General features: G+C 37.9%; 1 protein-coding gene across 1 annotated transcript in view; it reads right to left on the reverse strand.

The window, feature by feature from the left end:
• Window positions 1-14,746, reverse strand: part of VWA8 (von Willebrand factor A domain containing 8) — a 186,568-nt gene that overhangs the window by 36,590 nt on the left and 135,232 nt on the right. The window contains exons 36-37 of the mRNA XM_082050523.1: window positions 10,207-10,288; window positions 8,352-8,556 (exon numbers count right to left, since the gene is read on the reverse strand). Of these exons, the coding sequence (XP_081906649.1) occupies window positions 8,352-8,556; window positions 10,207-10,288 (287 nt within the window). The remainder of the gene's footprint in view (window positions 1-8,351; window positions 8,557-10,206; window positions 10,289-14,746) is intronic.

The raw sequence follows: 14,746 nt of genomic DNA on the forward strand, positions 1-14,746 counted from the left end.
TAAACTTCACTTTTAAAAAAGAAAAATAAAATCATTGGTATAGGTTAAAGTAGATCCTGAGCAGTAAATACAAACAAGTTGGGATCACTGAAACTCATGAATCAATTATTCTCTAGACAGACATCCAATGTAGAAAATAAATTTCATCAGATTAACTTGCATTACCCTAAACTTTCAAGTGCAAACTGGAACTTCAGAAAAATAAAAAGAAAAGAAGAGTACATTCAATAAAAACAAAAATGGTCATTCACTTTAAGGGTGAATAATTCATGCAGAGTTCTGCATGATTAGTTGAGAGGAACACAAACAGAATAAATGAGAAGGATGAGAATAAGATGATCATCACCCAAAGATGGCAGAGAATCAAAAAACTACAGATTTGGTCTCAGCCCAAATAACAGAAGAGGCATGGTGGAAACCCCATCCATTTGTAAGAATACATATCCTTAAATCCGTAAATAACACCTTGCGCACTGCTGACGAGGTTCGGGGTGCGGAGCCGCTGCGGGCAGTGGTGTCTGCAGAGCCACACACGGCAGGACAAACACCAGCGTCTTCTGCCAGGTGAGCTCTTCAGGCTCTCCTGGTTACAATGGGAGCTCCCACACTCAGCTCAGCAGCAACACTGAAATGCCCGCGGGGCTGCAGCTGGACTCTGCTCCTTCTCCTTGTTGTTGCTCTTCAATATTTCCAAGCACAGCTGCAGCAACGTGCCCAAGCTGCTTGTGTGCAGGTACATGCAAATGTTTAAAGCAATGAAACGGAACTGCTTTTGCCTATAAAAACTAAGCGTTATTTATTACGTATAATATACCTCCTGCCTATTTTTTTTTTTTTTTTTGTCTAACACAGTCTCAAAAAAAGGCAGGATAAAGGGTGTAGTTGACCATGACCTTCTCTGGGAGGTAAATGTTTAACTCCTGATACTCCACCAAGGCTCATGGAAGGCTGTGCGGTGCTTAGTGAGCACAGGTTTAGGTAAAACATTTTAAGGAAGAGGAGACCCTGTGTAAACAAGCTGAGATTTTTAAAAGAGAGTTGGATCAGCAAACTCCCATGAGTTAGTTGAACTTGAAGCATGTTTTCAAAGGCTTTAGCCATTAATAAACCAAGGCATAACTGCTGGAAAGTAAAACATAGACATTCATTCCATATAAATGAGAGCGATCTTTTTGTTATTCATGTTTTATTTCCACAATAACTCTACAGACAATTCCCCAAACCTCTAAGAAAAGCACCTACATCATATCATGAAAACTCAAAGGCAGCTACACAACATTTCTTTTGTTCTGTAATAGCCCTATGAGGGAATGAAAGAAACAAATCTAAAAGCTCTTCCAAAAACATCAGCTATAATTAATGCAGGACTAAAAAGCACCGCCACATTATCAGGCACCTTCCTCTTGCCCTTGTTCTGGCCAAACAATGGAGAAGTCAAATTGCAAAGATATTGTAAATAACCATGATACTATTTTTTTTCTTCCAATTTTTAAAAATTCCTCTGTAGCTACTATTTTACTAGACAATATTTGGTACACTGCATCATCCTGCATTCCTGATGATCTCCATGTATTTCATGATGATTGCTATGAACCTCTTGCCGTTGCCGTCAGAGGCCAGTCCAATGATGTCCACTCCCCTCCATTCTAGGAGATGAAAACATGTCTGGGGAAAGGAAGCTGTAAATGCATCCACAGAAAACTTATTTCCTGAGTCTGGGTAGGTGCCTCAGCTATATTCTCACTGTGTGTCATCAGGCATACACCAGCTAAGATAACTGCTCAGGTACAAAAGCCAGACAAGAGGCAGGACTTGTGCCAACAGGTCTGTTAAACAGCCAACGGCAGACAAGGACCTGGCAATAGGAGGGAGAAGGACTGGTTCATTCCTCATGGCCAAGAATATGTGTAACACAGGGATCCCGAGATCTTTTGCTTAAATTGCTCTAAAATCTCTTCCTCTAAATCCACTTCAAATTCTTCAGTCCCTGAGGGACTGGGTACCTGCAAAGTTATGGCCATCTGAGGTAATTCTAACTCAAGAAAGTCAATCTGGGAAAAAACGTTAACTTCTGTGTGCACGTGTGTGTATCAACATGTGTCTACATGTGTGCACATACGCAAATACATAAGTATGTGAATATATACATGCACACAACTACATATGTACATCACCTAATTTAACATGATTCCATTTCTTCTAATTTCAACAATTAAATTGACATTTTTTGCATAATGATTACTTTAAAAATGTACTCAACTTTGAGACGAGTTCAACACAGGCTTTACCTGAAGTCTAGGTAGGATAGGAACAGATTTTAAATATATTTCTAAGGATGGACCTGGCATACCATAATAGCTACTTAGCATTTCCTTTCGTCCTCATCAGATCCTAAGGTTAACTGATGGATTGCAGAAGAAAATATGAATGCTGGAAACTACTCCTGAGTTTTGCTGAACTCATGAAAACGCTGTTTTTAGCCAAGAGCCCTTGCATCATGGATGATCTGAGCAGATAAGACACACAAAAAAACCCACTCTTAATTTTTTTAGCTATTGGTGATGAACACATATACATTGCTCTTTTATGTTACTGACATGAACCATATGTCCATGTCTTCTAGCTGTTCACAGGACACAGAATAACTTATGTGTTCTGTTATCATTTTTGAGTGCTGCTGTAAGACCGTGAAGACAGCCATTTACATCTAAAAACGTATCTGTTTATTGCATTTCTTGAGCTTTGCTGAATATGTCTCTACTCATCTCAGTTAAGCGTGTTTCAACCTCGAGCTATAGAGCTGACAGTTGTTTTCTTAGGTGTCTGCACTGCTTTTATATGCAACTTTTTGCCCAATTTAAGGTGTGTTCGCACTGATTGCAGGATTCAAGGACAATGAGGATACTCAGCTTGGCAGCACAGGTACAAAGTATGCTTACATATCCTTATGGGTATGTAGTGCATTTATCCCACCTCTGACACTGCGGTGTAGACACCCAGCATGCACTTGAACAAGTGACCTGCCTTCCTGATGTCTCAGTTCCCTCCTCTGGAAAACAACGATAACGCAAACTGGCTCCACATGTTGCAATAATCACATATTTAAATGTTTAGGGTTGTCTAAAGGGAAACAGTTATGGATGGATGAAGTAATTTTTTTCCACTTCTCCATTTAGTTACAATGATTCATGCTTTGTGGAAACACTAGATCAGTGAAATGTTAACTAGTCACAGCAGAAACCAAAAGAATATGCCTCTAGCACTACTAGGCAAAGGATTCACAATTTAGGATAAAAGCATTCATTTTTGACAGAAAACTATTATCTCAGTCAGCTCACCAGAGCAGAAGATCCCAAAACCTTAATCGAAAGCCTTTTCTGTTCTTACATACATTTAATTGATGTCTCCTGTGAGTGCCAAGGCCCAAAACATACCCAAAATAAATACAAGTCATGCTGAATTGTCCACCTCTAGGACATCTTCTAACAGAATGAACCTGGGCCAGTACTGCATGAATTTCTACACACTGCTGCAGAACCGTCCCCAGTGCATTTGTTGTTCACACCACTGGTGAGAGGCGAACAAAGATTTTTTTTTTTCTCATTCAAGTGTTGTTCTAGATTCATTCCACCCTCTCAGTTTTGTGAGATTGTGAACTCTAACGTGACTTAACTGTTCAGTTGGCTTTTTGCTAGAGAATAGACAGATCGGGTCAAGTCACAAAAGCAAACTGGGGTTAAAAAAGAAGGGAGAGAATATCTCCAGGCTGCTTCTTGTCTCTGGAAGGGCCTGGTTTCATATTATGGAATTGTCCAAATAAAGGTCTGCCCCCAACAGGTGGACTATTACTAACAGACACTATGTGAATGGTCTTCAGTGACATGGGCTGCCCAAATGTTTTGAGCTGTTGATCCAGTGAGTAGAAACTTGCCAGGAGCAGGTGTCCATGTCTGTCTTACACACTCCTTTGGACTGACCCACATACAAACAAGTACATGATTTTTTAAGCTCAGTGTTGTCCATCATTCTTGAGATTAGAATGCTGGGATGATGGAGGCATTTTATTATTCAGGTTCTACACAGGGCATGTTCTTGCTCATGGGTGAGCATAGGTGTGATTTTCCTACCTGAAGCAGAAGAAACTTACGATAGCTGAGCTATCAATGCCAAATAATTTAGTTTTAAACAGTTGGAATTAGCAAGGCTGGTGCCCACTCAATTCACATTTGCTGTATCTCTTCTCTGTTCAGTCTTACAGTATGTGATCTTGACATTATGTTGGCTGAATCTGGGTCATTTAAGAAACCCATCTGAGCTCTTGTAGCAGATACAAACTGAGCTACAGATTTCAGATTTTTAAGTTTCTGAGGAAAAGACACACTATACAGAACTCCTACGTAGAGTGGGTGTCTGTCGTAGGCCAAAGAGATGTAAGCAATAACCACCCTTGAAGAAGCAGTGTCCTGTAGAACAGGCAGGCCTTGAGCTTTAAGATCTGTGATCTACCAGGAGAGTGTGACCCTGTTTTAGGATTACATCAGAAAGATGGGAAAATGGAAAGAAGCCTTTTTTTTTTTTTTTTTTTGCTTGTTAACTATTCATTTAGATGAAAGTAGGATTTCATTTCCAACTAAGCACCTTAATGTTTATGAGGAAGGCTTGCTATACTGAAAATGAGAGAGAAGAGCCCATAGGAAGTCAAAAGAGTTGCAACTACTTAACTCCTTAGGCCTTTATATATAGCTACAAACACATGTTACTGTGATTTCAGCAACTCATCTCATGCACATGAAATGATGCATCTACTGCAGGTTTCACACATGCATCAAACAACACAGATAAAAAAAAAAAAACCACACCAAAATAAACCCCGAAGAAATCTCAGATTACAACAATGTTTGTGGTTTGTTTTTTTTTTTTTGATCAATCAGACCACTTCTTTGGAAAATCTTGGTGCTAGACTATCCTAGGCACTGGGATGTCATTTTGCATGGCAAGTTTGCTGCAGAGATTTCAGGTGCCTACAGGGCATGATGCTTTACTATTTAAATGATGCACCTTTTAATTATTTTTATGTAAGCATTTTAGTCTTCCTAAGTAAGACATAATAGTAAACCATGCTTACTGAAAACCAACAGCCCAACTATATCAGAATGTAATTGGTGTTTTTTTCTATTTAATTTATATCATAAGCCTTTGATGCAAAAAGTAACACAAACCTATCAATGTCTGCCTATTGTCACGAAACTTTCAAGGCAAGATTTGAAAAATAAATTGCCTTACAAAATATTTTGAGATATTTCACAATGAAGTGACCTTGTTCCTAGAAACACCAGTGAAAAAGTTCAATAATTTTTGGATTTCAGGTAGTGTTCATGACTTTAGAAAATACATTTTTTGTTTAAATATTACATTGTAGGCACTCCAATTTAATAATTTTAGAACACTGTACTCATATTTTCAGTTTTAAAGTTCAATACAGGATGAAAATTTCTGACTTGCCTATATAAATGCAAACTTATAAAAACATAAACCATATTTCGAGAAAACTATTTTTGTAGCATCAGTACTTGAGCAGTTTGAACTCTGCTGAGTGTATCAACAATAGCAAACAAATGTTGACTATTTTGAAGATTGCCATGACATTATACCAAGGGAATCTGATCATAAGTGGAACAGGTGTTTGTTTTCGTCTGTTTCATTGCTTATCTACATCCAACCTGTTTCTGAGATCTAATGTGTTTGTGAAAGCAAAAATGTAGCCCCTAGAAGACAGTTCCACAAGTTCCAGCTGAAGCCTGGCTGGAGGTTTGTTTCCACTTCTTTGAATCTATATTTATATTGAAAGCCCTCTAATTCTTTTTCTCTCTCAAAAGTCAGGAAGCTTGAGAGAGATTCTGTGTGTTTTTGCAGAACAGTGGTTCCCAACCACCTGGACAGGTCTCATGTTGGTCTATGCACATCACCATGAAGGGCTAAGAAGCTTTGCAGGATGCATCAGTGGCAGCTTTTAGGGAAATTTTTTTAGGGAAACTAGGGGTGGGTCTGGAATGAATTCCAGTGATATGCAGAACACTGATGATTTTCTTAAGTGAGCTTCTGCTACAGGATGATTGGCAATGATGGGTAGAGTCAAGGAACTAGAGATGCCTCATTAGACTACAAGATCCTTAACACAGGCATGGGCATGAAACATCACACGAAATAAACTGATTTTCATACACTTGAATGAAGAGATCAATGCGTGGCTCCAAAGTACCTCAAATTCTATAAAAACAGGTATCAGGAAATATCTAACTGCAACTTTCTTCGTAATTGTCTCTAGAACAGGAAACACTGGAGTTCTTGCTATGCTTACCTTACATGGGGAATCTACATGAGTATGTCTTCAAACTAACTTTTCATTTCCAGAAATGAATGGCTTAATAAATACTGCTTTTATATCTAGTCCATTGAAAAGTTAAGTATGAAAGGTGAAGGCCTTAGTCTCCAAATAGCAAAGAATAGAGTTTACACAGGAACTACATATCTATTATCTTACTGGAGATGTACATAAAAGAAAATATTTAATTCACTGCTTACTGTTCTGTAATGCCTTTGTAAACAAAGTTTCTTAGGTACCATTATCTTTCCATCTAAAGTGTGTAAAATAGAGAAACAGAAGTTAGTGACAATCACACAAGTCTGAAGATCCCGCAGGAGGCTTAGTTTCAGTCCTTCAGCTCAAATCAAACAGTATTCCATTTTTGAGTTCTGACAAACCACTGGCTTGAGCTCTATACCCCACGTTCACAGAGGAAAGAAAGACACTACAAAGACTTTACCTTGGAATGCGTCTACTAATTAGAGAGGCTGTCAGGAGAGAGGAATTCTACAACACATCTCGAAAACTGCTTTCCGACTGTAGGAAAACTTCTTAGCCTTTAAAAAAATGGTTATTTGACATTACTAGTTAAAAGACTTAAAATTTTCTGATGATGTGTACTTTCCAAGCCACTGTTCTCTAATATTTAGTTGGCTAATACTGTTGAGTAAAATCACAAGTTAACCAAAAAAAAAAAAAAAAAAAAAGGAAAAACAACTATTAAAGCAAGTAAAACTCTTAACTGTTCCTCCTGCCTCCTTTTGTTTCTACTACTCAACTTGATCAGTATATTAAATTGGGCTGGTCTAAACCAACTGTATCTGACCATAAGATGGTGCTAGTGCTGCTGCATTGGTAATAAAAATGGCACTAGCAAAGCAACAGGCATCCACACAAACGTGCCGCCGGGTAACACTTTTCCTTTTCTCATGACTTTCATGAAAGGCATTTGCTGAGGTCCAGTAAGAAGAACACATCAGTTCTTGCACAAGTTTCTGTAATTGCAGAACATCTTGTAGAAAGGGAGCTCAGAGTGGGAAAAGAAAGTGAAAGAAGAGCTATGCTTTTGGCCTAATAAACCTTATTCACACTTGAGATACTTGGACACCTTGTGAACAAAAATATAGCGATCTGAATACAAAAGACTCATCCTGTTTTCCCATTCTAATGCACTGTGAAAATGGTTACAGAAATACACAAAACATAATTGGAATGGCAGACAGAGACAGGATCTTCCCAGTCAAAAGTAAGGAAGTCCTAAAACACACTAGTGCTTCCAAGTAAAGTGATACCTTCTCCCTCACTAACAGAAATTAAAGATGCAGTTGAACAGTCCTGAATTCTCCCGCTGTGTCACAATGGGGATGATACATATTAGCCCATACATTAAGACGTGTATACGTACATACACACACACAGAGCATACATGTATATGCTGCATATTTTCAACATTTACCGAAACATTCCACACGAGAACGTGACTGTATGGAGATGCAGGTAACTCTGCTCAGCTGGGAGAATTTCCAAAATTAGTCAAAGCCACTACTGAGAACTCCAGGTATCTTCCACCTAGGTTTCATGTTTCTTTTCTAAAGTATAAACACAGTATTTTCTTCCAAGTATTTGAACTCTGGAAAAGCATACGCTCTCCTTAAAAAATTAATTTCATTATTCCACATTTTGAAAGTTGAAGTTAAAAATCAGTAGGAGATAAAGAATTGATTTGCATTTAAATTTACTGGAATTTGGCAAAAATACAAACACTGCAAGACAAAGAGTCTGTCAATAACCATAATTATAAAGGTCACAAATAAGCTTTTTAATTAATCTATTTTATCTTTTTTTTTAGTGAAGATGTCTATTCAGTTTTTCTCGCAGGCTTATTTCGACTTCACAGGGGTTTTTCCCTCGACCCCACTCCCAGCTGAAAACTCCTTTGCAGCTCATTTTGTTAAACACTTTTCTCTTCAGCTTTGTGAAGCCCTACCTGCACCGGACGACCGTCTTCTTGGCCGATCATGTTCCTCCAGTCCTGCAGTGACCGCTGGAGGCTGTCCAGCCCGGTCTCCCAGAGCCTCACACCGCCTCCCATGTCCACCGTAACCAAACCCACTTTGCCCAGCGGTGCCAACAGGGCATCGGCGTCCGAGATCTTAGAAAGCCAAGATGTGTAAGGAGAGAGAGACTGTGATCTGAAAAACAAGAATTAATGTGATTTTTCTTGAAGTTGCAATTCAAAAGAGAACTAGTGTTTCTATAGTTAAGGAGGCAATTAAATGAAATTACATCCTCATTCCGTAAGAGACTCTAACTAAGCCCTGCAGACCCACTATTTTCTATCTGAAACATTCCACCTGCTGAAAGTGGCTATGATCAAAAGATACTTGTCAGTATAAAAAGCAGTATAAAAGACCAGGCTGAAAAGGAATGTGTTGCCTAACCCACTGCTGTATCTCATCTATTTGAAGTAAATCAGTCTTCACAAAAAACGATGACAAATATGAAAAATTTCAAAATGTGTTCTAGAAAAATACAAAACTAAAAAAAAAAAAAAAAAAAAAAGAAAGAGAGAGACCATGACCTGGGCACTGAGGAAAATACCTTTCCATCCACTTAAAAGAACACGTTTAATAAGAAAATGAAGATTTAAACGCTCATTTAAAGATGGCACAGCTCTGTGCACAGAGAATCTTAGCCCTGTTTTAAACAGCCAACTTGCAGAAAAAAAAATTACTGCTGAAAAAGAGAGCCTAATAGCTACAGAATATGACGGGAAATCTAGATAGCGTAGGTAAGATTCTTTGCACTTTTTTCAGTACTGTTAATGACATGCATAATGACTTTGCAGCTTGCACTAATACTACAATTAATAATCTTCAAAAACAGAAGAAGCAGTAACACATATATTTGTACCTAAGACTGAAATCTCCATGTACTAACTGAAGAAGAGTTAAATAGCTTAAATCTTCATACTAGGTTAAAGGTGATGATGTTGAAGTTTGGCTTTGTAATTCTTGTAATTTCTTATAAAATCCTAGTGTAAAATAAAGTGTGGTTTACTACTCTTTCTATGTTAATTCCTTACATTTTTCAATGACTGTGTAAGATACAGGCCAATGGATCAATTATAAAACAGTGAACAGACCCAAATTAATTCTCTATTAATTCAAAAATTCCATAGAATATTAATGAAGCATAACTAATTTAAATGAGAATCAATTAATATTGCTGAAACCAAAATCAAATGGATAGAGTTAAAAAAAAAACCTGTAAAATTTCTGATGTATGGGTTTCATTCATGTACTATTTAAACATCCACAGTTGAGAGACTGTGTACTTTTGAGGGAATGCGGACTTTCCAAAGGGCGAACCAAAACACACAGAAGCTCAAGTTGCTTTCAAGGTAAACTTTATATTGGCCCCAGAACTTGATTCCTGGTTTCCTAACACCTAACACTGGATCATTCTGCCTGTCTCTGTTAGACTCTAAATACAGAGGAAAAGGAAAAGAAAATAAAGATAGCAAAACAAAATGAAAGCGAGTAGATGATAATGTGCATGAAGATGGGGAAAGAGCAAAGGGAATGAAAATCGTAAGATAAAGCTACCTTCCATATTTTCTAACTAATTGCTACATTTTCATTAGTACCACCTAGTAAACGGATAAAAAATGTTGACAAAAATATGCTGCAACAGCTGCAGAATTTTACACACTATGTATGAATAATTCTTACTTTCCAGATCAGAAAAAATATTGGCTTATCCTGAAGTATTAATTCATTCTAAATTCTCTTTGCTCTTCATGTAAGACATAGGCTCCTCTAATCAATAAAATCAGTTACCTAGGAATAGCAATGTATTTGATTTTCTTTGAGTTAAGATCTGTTACTTCCAAGTATCCAGCAGCTTGTGGAGGAGTGACATCTGAAAATAAGCAAACATGTTATTTTCCTGCTGCATGATTAACTGCTTATTGCATTTGCATTTAGCAAGTTAAATTTAAACATTTCGTTACACAGTACCTGTCAGAAAATGATAAGCTTTCACATTCAATACAGGAGTATAACTTGCAAATATGGAATTGTTTCACTATTACGATAGTGAGCAACCAGACAGGCACAATTATAAAAGAATAATATATTTGTACAGCAAATGTCAAAATGACACACAAATATAGCCATAGTCACAAAAGCACTAATCAGGCATTACTGCAATCCCTAACTCACTGCTTTTATCTGTCTCTGAAGATAATGTCAGCTGTGTATCTGACTTTATAAGCACGTTGAGCAACATTTCAAAACATTGTGCTCATTATTCCCACTTTAAAATTTCTCAGTAATATTAAATATTGTTGCCTTACACTGAACCTCTCTTTTTGCAAGTAGATTCTCAGTAGGCAAAGATTTTATAACTTCATGGTAAATAGACCTAGATTATCAGGCATTTAATATTCTGTTTATAGACAGTTTAATGAATACAGCTAATACTATGGTCCCCCCCTCAGAAATAAATTTGTGTGTGTGTGTGTGTGTGTGCACATACAGGGGCTTTTGCCAACATATGAGCACGCTCTGCCTGGGCTCAGAAGTGGCTTCCAGTTGGGAGCTGCCGTTCACCTGCCTGGAATAAACTGAGGAACTTAAGTTTTTCAGAAAATGAACCAGAAGACTGAATTACGCCGCATAGTATGGCTACAAAATACCATTGTCACAGGATGAAAGCAAGCCTGGATTTCCTTCTGAAATAACGTCTTTCACCTCCTTGGAATGGAGAGCCTGATGTTACCTGCAGAAGTGTTGATGCTCGCACACAGCACACACAGAAAAGACCAGTAAGATCAGCAGTATAAGAGGATCTAAAATCCAAATCAGTGTAAAGAACAACCAACAACAGCACTTCATGCGTATCTACTGTACCCACATATCCACAGTACGGCGCATCTACAGTAGGACATCTGTTGACTTTACTCATCTTCATAAAAATGTCAAACACATTAGAAATAGGAAAAAGAAGTCCAGAAATATGCAGGTTTGTGGGCCACAGAGCACTTTTTGTTTTGCCTAGATTTTGTTACTGTTTTAATATGTGCTCTCTCTTTTGGTAATAACGGAGGATAAGATATATATTAAAAATTCTGATGAAGATCTAGAACACAGAGCCCAAGCTGAACTGGAAGAGGTGGAACTGTGGGATAAGAATTAAAAATTAAGTTTATAAATTAGAGAGAGAACACAAATCAACCAAATTAAATCATGAAAAGACAAAGGATTGCAGAGAAGGAAGATGAAGAAAAGGTAATCGAATGTTTAAATGCAACACAGGAGCAACTCATGATGAACCATGAACATCAGACCTAAACAAGTGCAGTTTGTTTCTCTTTTGCCAAAGCCCAACGGAGAAGAACAGCTACACGCAGCTCTAGACACCAAACTTTAAGGAAAAGATGAGATTAACCTGGGTGTGACAAAGAGGTTAGAACAGATGGGCTATAAGGACAAATATAAGGAATTTTTTCATCTAAAAAGAGACTTTTTATTTGAAAAACACGTCCCATAATATCAAAAAGATTCTTATAAAGAGAGCAATATTATCCTGACTGAGTGGAGGTGACATAAAGTATTTAGTTTTGTTTATAGCAAAAAAGGTGGATACCAGGAAAAGCTTTTCTTATACAAGGAGAGCGAAGTATAGCAATAGGCCAATTGTTTGACAAACATCGGTTAAGAGTCTAAACATGTCATCCTGTCTTTATATAAACAGGTGGACCAGATGATGTGTTGAGGTTATTCCTGTAACTGTGTGTGTTATACTACATGTTGTTCCAGTTACTGTCGCACTAATAGAGATACATACTCAGTAACAGACTGTTATTTTATGTTCATATATGGAAAGTGCTGAAAATCCAAGTAAATATTTTCTCTCAAGTAGCCCTCATTTCTATAGCCATGTTTTTAGAATAAACATTAATGCTTATTCGCTGGATCCTGCCATGATCTCTTGTCTGAGTTTATACTTTGTGGCCATACATCTATTTGGCAGTCTTTGGGGAAATTATTACTATATTTCTTTCCAAACAACTATTATCCTGGTATACAGTTCCAATAAAACACAGAGAAAATTATTTCTTTGTTTGTTATTCCTGGAAAAGTTTTGGTAAAACATACTGAAGTACGCTAGATTCTGGCTGAGTTCTTTGAATTATTCATAGAAAAGGAAGGCTGCGTGCCAGGCCTGACCAGTTGTCTGAGAAGATGAGAAAGAAAGTCTGATAGATATACAAACCCAAGCAAGAATATAAAACAGCTTCTCAAAGGCCACATAAGAATTAGTGCAAGAACTTCAAGGGACTGCCACATACTTGATTTCATGTAATAGGATGCCTTCCCTTCACTATACAATCTCCCAAGAAAGAACACAAAGACCTATGAATGAAGACTTACACAACTTATACAACGACAGGCTACGGGCGAATGGCAGGAACATGTGCCAGGGGAAGTTTAGGTTGGATATTAGGAAAAGGTTCTTCACCCAGAGGGTGCTGGAGCACTGGAACTGGCTCCCCAGGGAGGTGTCACGGCCCCAAGCCTGACAGTGTTCAAGAAGAGACTGGACAACACCCTCAGACACATGGTGTGAACTGTGGGGTTGTCCTGTGCAGGGACAGGACTTGGACTCAATGATGCTTGTGGGTCCCTTCCAACTCAGGACATTTCTACAATTTTATGAACTTTTGTAGATCAGTAACTACAGGCCTCCAATGCAGAAACAGCAGTGCAGATGAATCGCCAAACATTCAAAGGCCCCCATGAATTATGCAGCACAATCAGGAACAACCAACACTGAATCTCCAAGGGATTGTAGCAGTTAAATTCAATTGCATTCAAGTGCATTCAATTAAAGAGTCTGTCAATTAGTGAGATTGAGAGGCAAACTCCAGAAGAAGCAATAGCCCAGCAGAGAGGGCTGCAAATGCTGGATCTCAAATGGGCACAGTAAGGACTAATACCTTATAATCTCACCTTCCAAATGAGCACATTAACGCATCTCTCTTTTCCTCTGTCTTCCCAGTTTCACTTTGAAAGATTCTGGATTCATGCCATAACAATGGCAATACTACGTCCCTCTGATTTAGTATCCTGTCTACCAGAGTTGTTAGATGCTTCAAAACTATAAGACCTGGACAAGCACACATGGCATTTTCCTCAAGTCACCAACCAGTTCTAACGTAGGGGTTTCTTAAGCTGAATGTGGTGTCTATCTTTTTATGTCTATCTATTTAGTAACTTCCCAAGAGTTTGTCCAGTTCTCCTTTGGATCCATATTTCAGCATTCACAACATCCTTTGGGAAGTAGTTTCACAGGTTGGTTCCCTGCTCTGTGAAGAACCACCTCTTTTATTTGTTTTGATGAAGTTCCTACTACCTTCATTAGCTGCCCTTAACTGGTACTGACCGTTAAACCGCTTTCCCACATGTCTATCCCATACACGTTCTTGTAGAACTCCACCATATACCCCTTTCCTGATCTTGTCTCCACATGCAGGAGATTTGGTCAATGTAATCTTGCTCATCCTCATTGTCCTTTTCTGAATTTAGGTCAGTTCAGCCTTCCCCCACCTTGAGACAGGGGATCAAAATTACAGTGTTAGAGACACATGGATTTATACAACAGCACAAAGATGTTCTCTGTTTTTTACCAGTTTATTCCCTAGTAATTTTTAACATTTGATTTGCCTTTTTTTTTGACTGCTACTGAGCTTTGAACCGATGTTTTAATGAAAATATCTATTGTAACAACAAAATTGCACTCTTGAGATGCACTGATCAGCCCCATCATTTTAGATATAGAATTAGGACTTTTTCTTTCTTCCTTCACATACATTATATTTATCTATACTGAACTTCATCTGCCATTTCTATTGCAGTCAGCACTGTAGTTCTTCTGTAATCCTTGTGAATCCTGTCTACCATGAATAATAACCAGTATCATCAGCAAACACTGTCGCCTCATTGTTCATTCATTTTTCTATTTTTAACATGACCACGCTGAGTAGCACACTTCTCCGTAGGGCTTCACTCACGACTCTTCCTCCACTAGAGAAACTGATCATTAACTGAAAAATGGAAATGTCTGATGTCCTTAAAAAAGGCTATGGAGTAGAAAACTTAAGAGTCTTGCTCAGGTCCAACTTAATTGCATCGATACAGTCATATTAAACATGATTCAGTTAAGATCAGTTTTGGTAATTCATAAAGTGTCATTTAGAAAATAAAAATCAATGTCAATGATCTTCAGGAAAGCCTTAAATCTTTCAACTTAAATGGCTATAAAGCATGGAACAAATCATACCTCATAACATCTTCTATAAATTTACAGCTATCA

The sequence above is a fragment of the Streptopelia decaocto genome (genome assembly GCF_964273445.1).
Source record: "Streptopelia decaocto genome assembly, chromosome: 1".
In the NCBI taxonomy this organism is placed as follows: Eukaryota; Metazoa; Chordata; class Aves; order Columbiformes; family Columbidae; genus Streptopelia; species Streptopelia decaocto.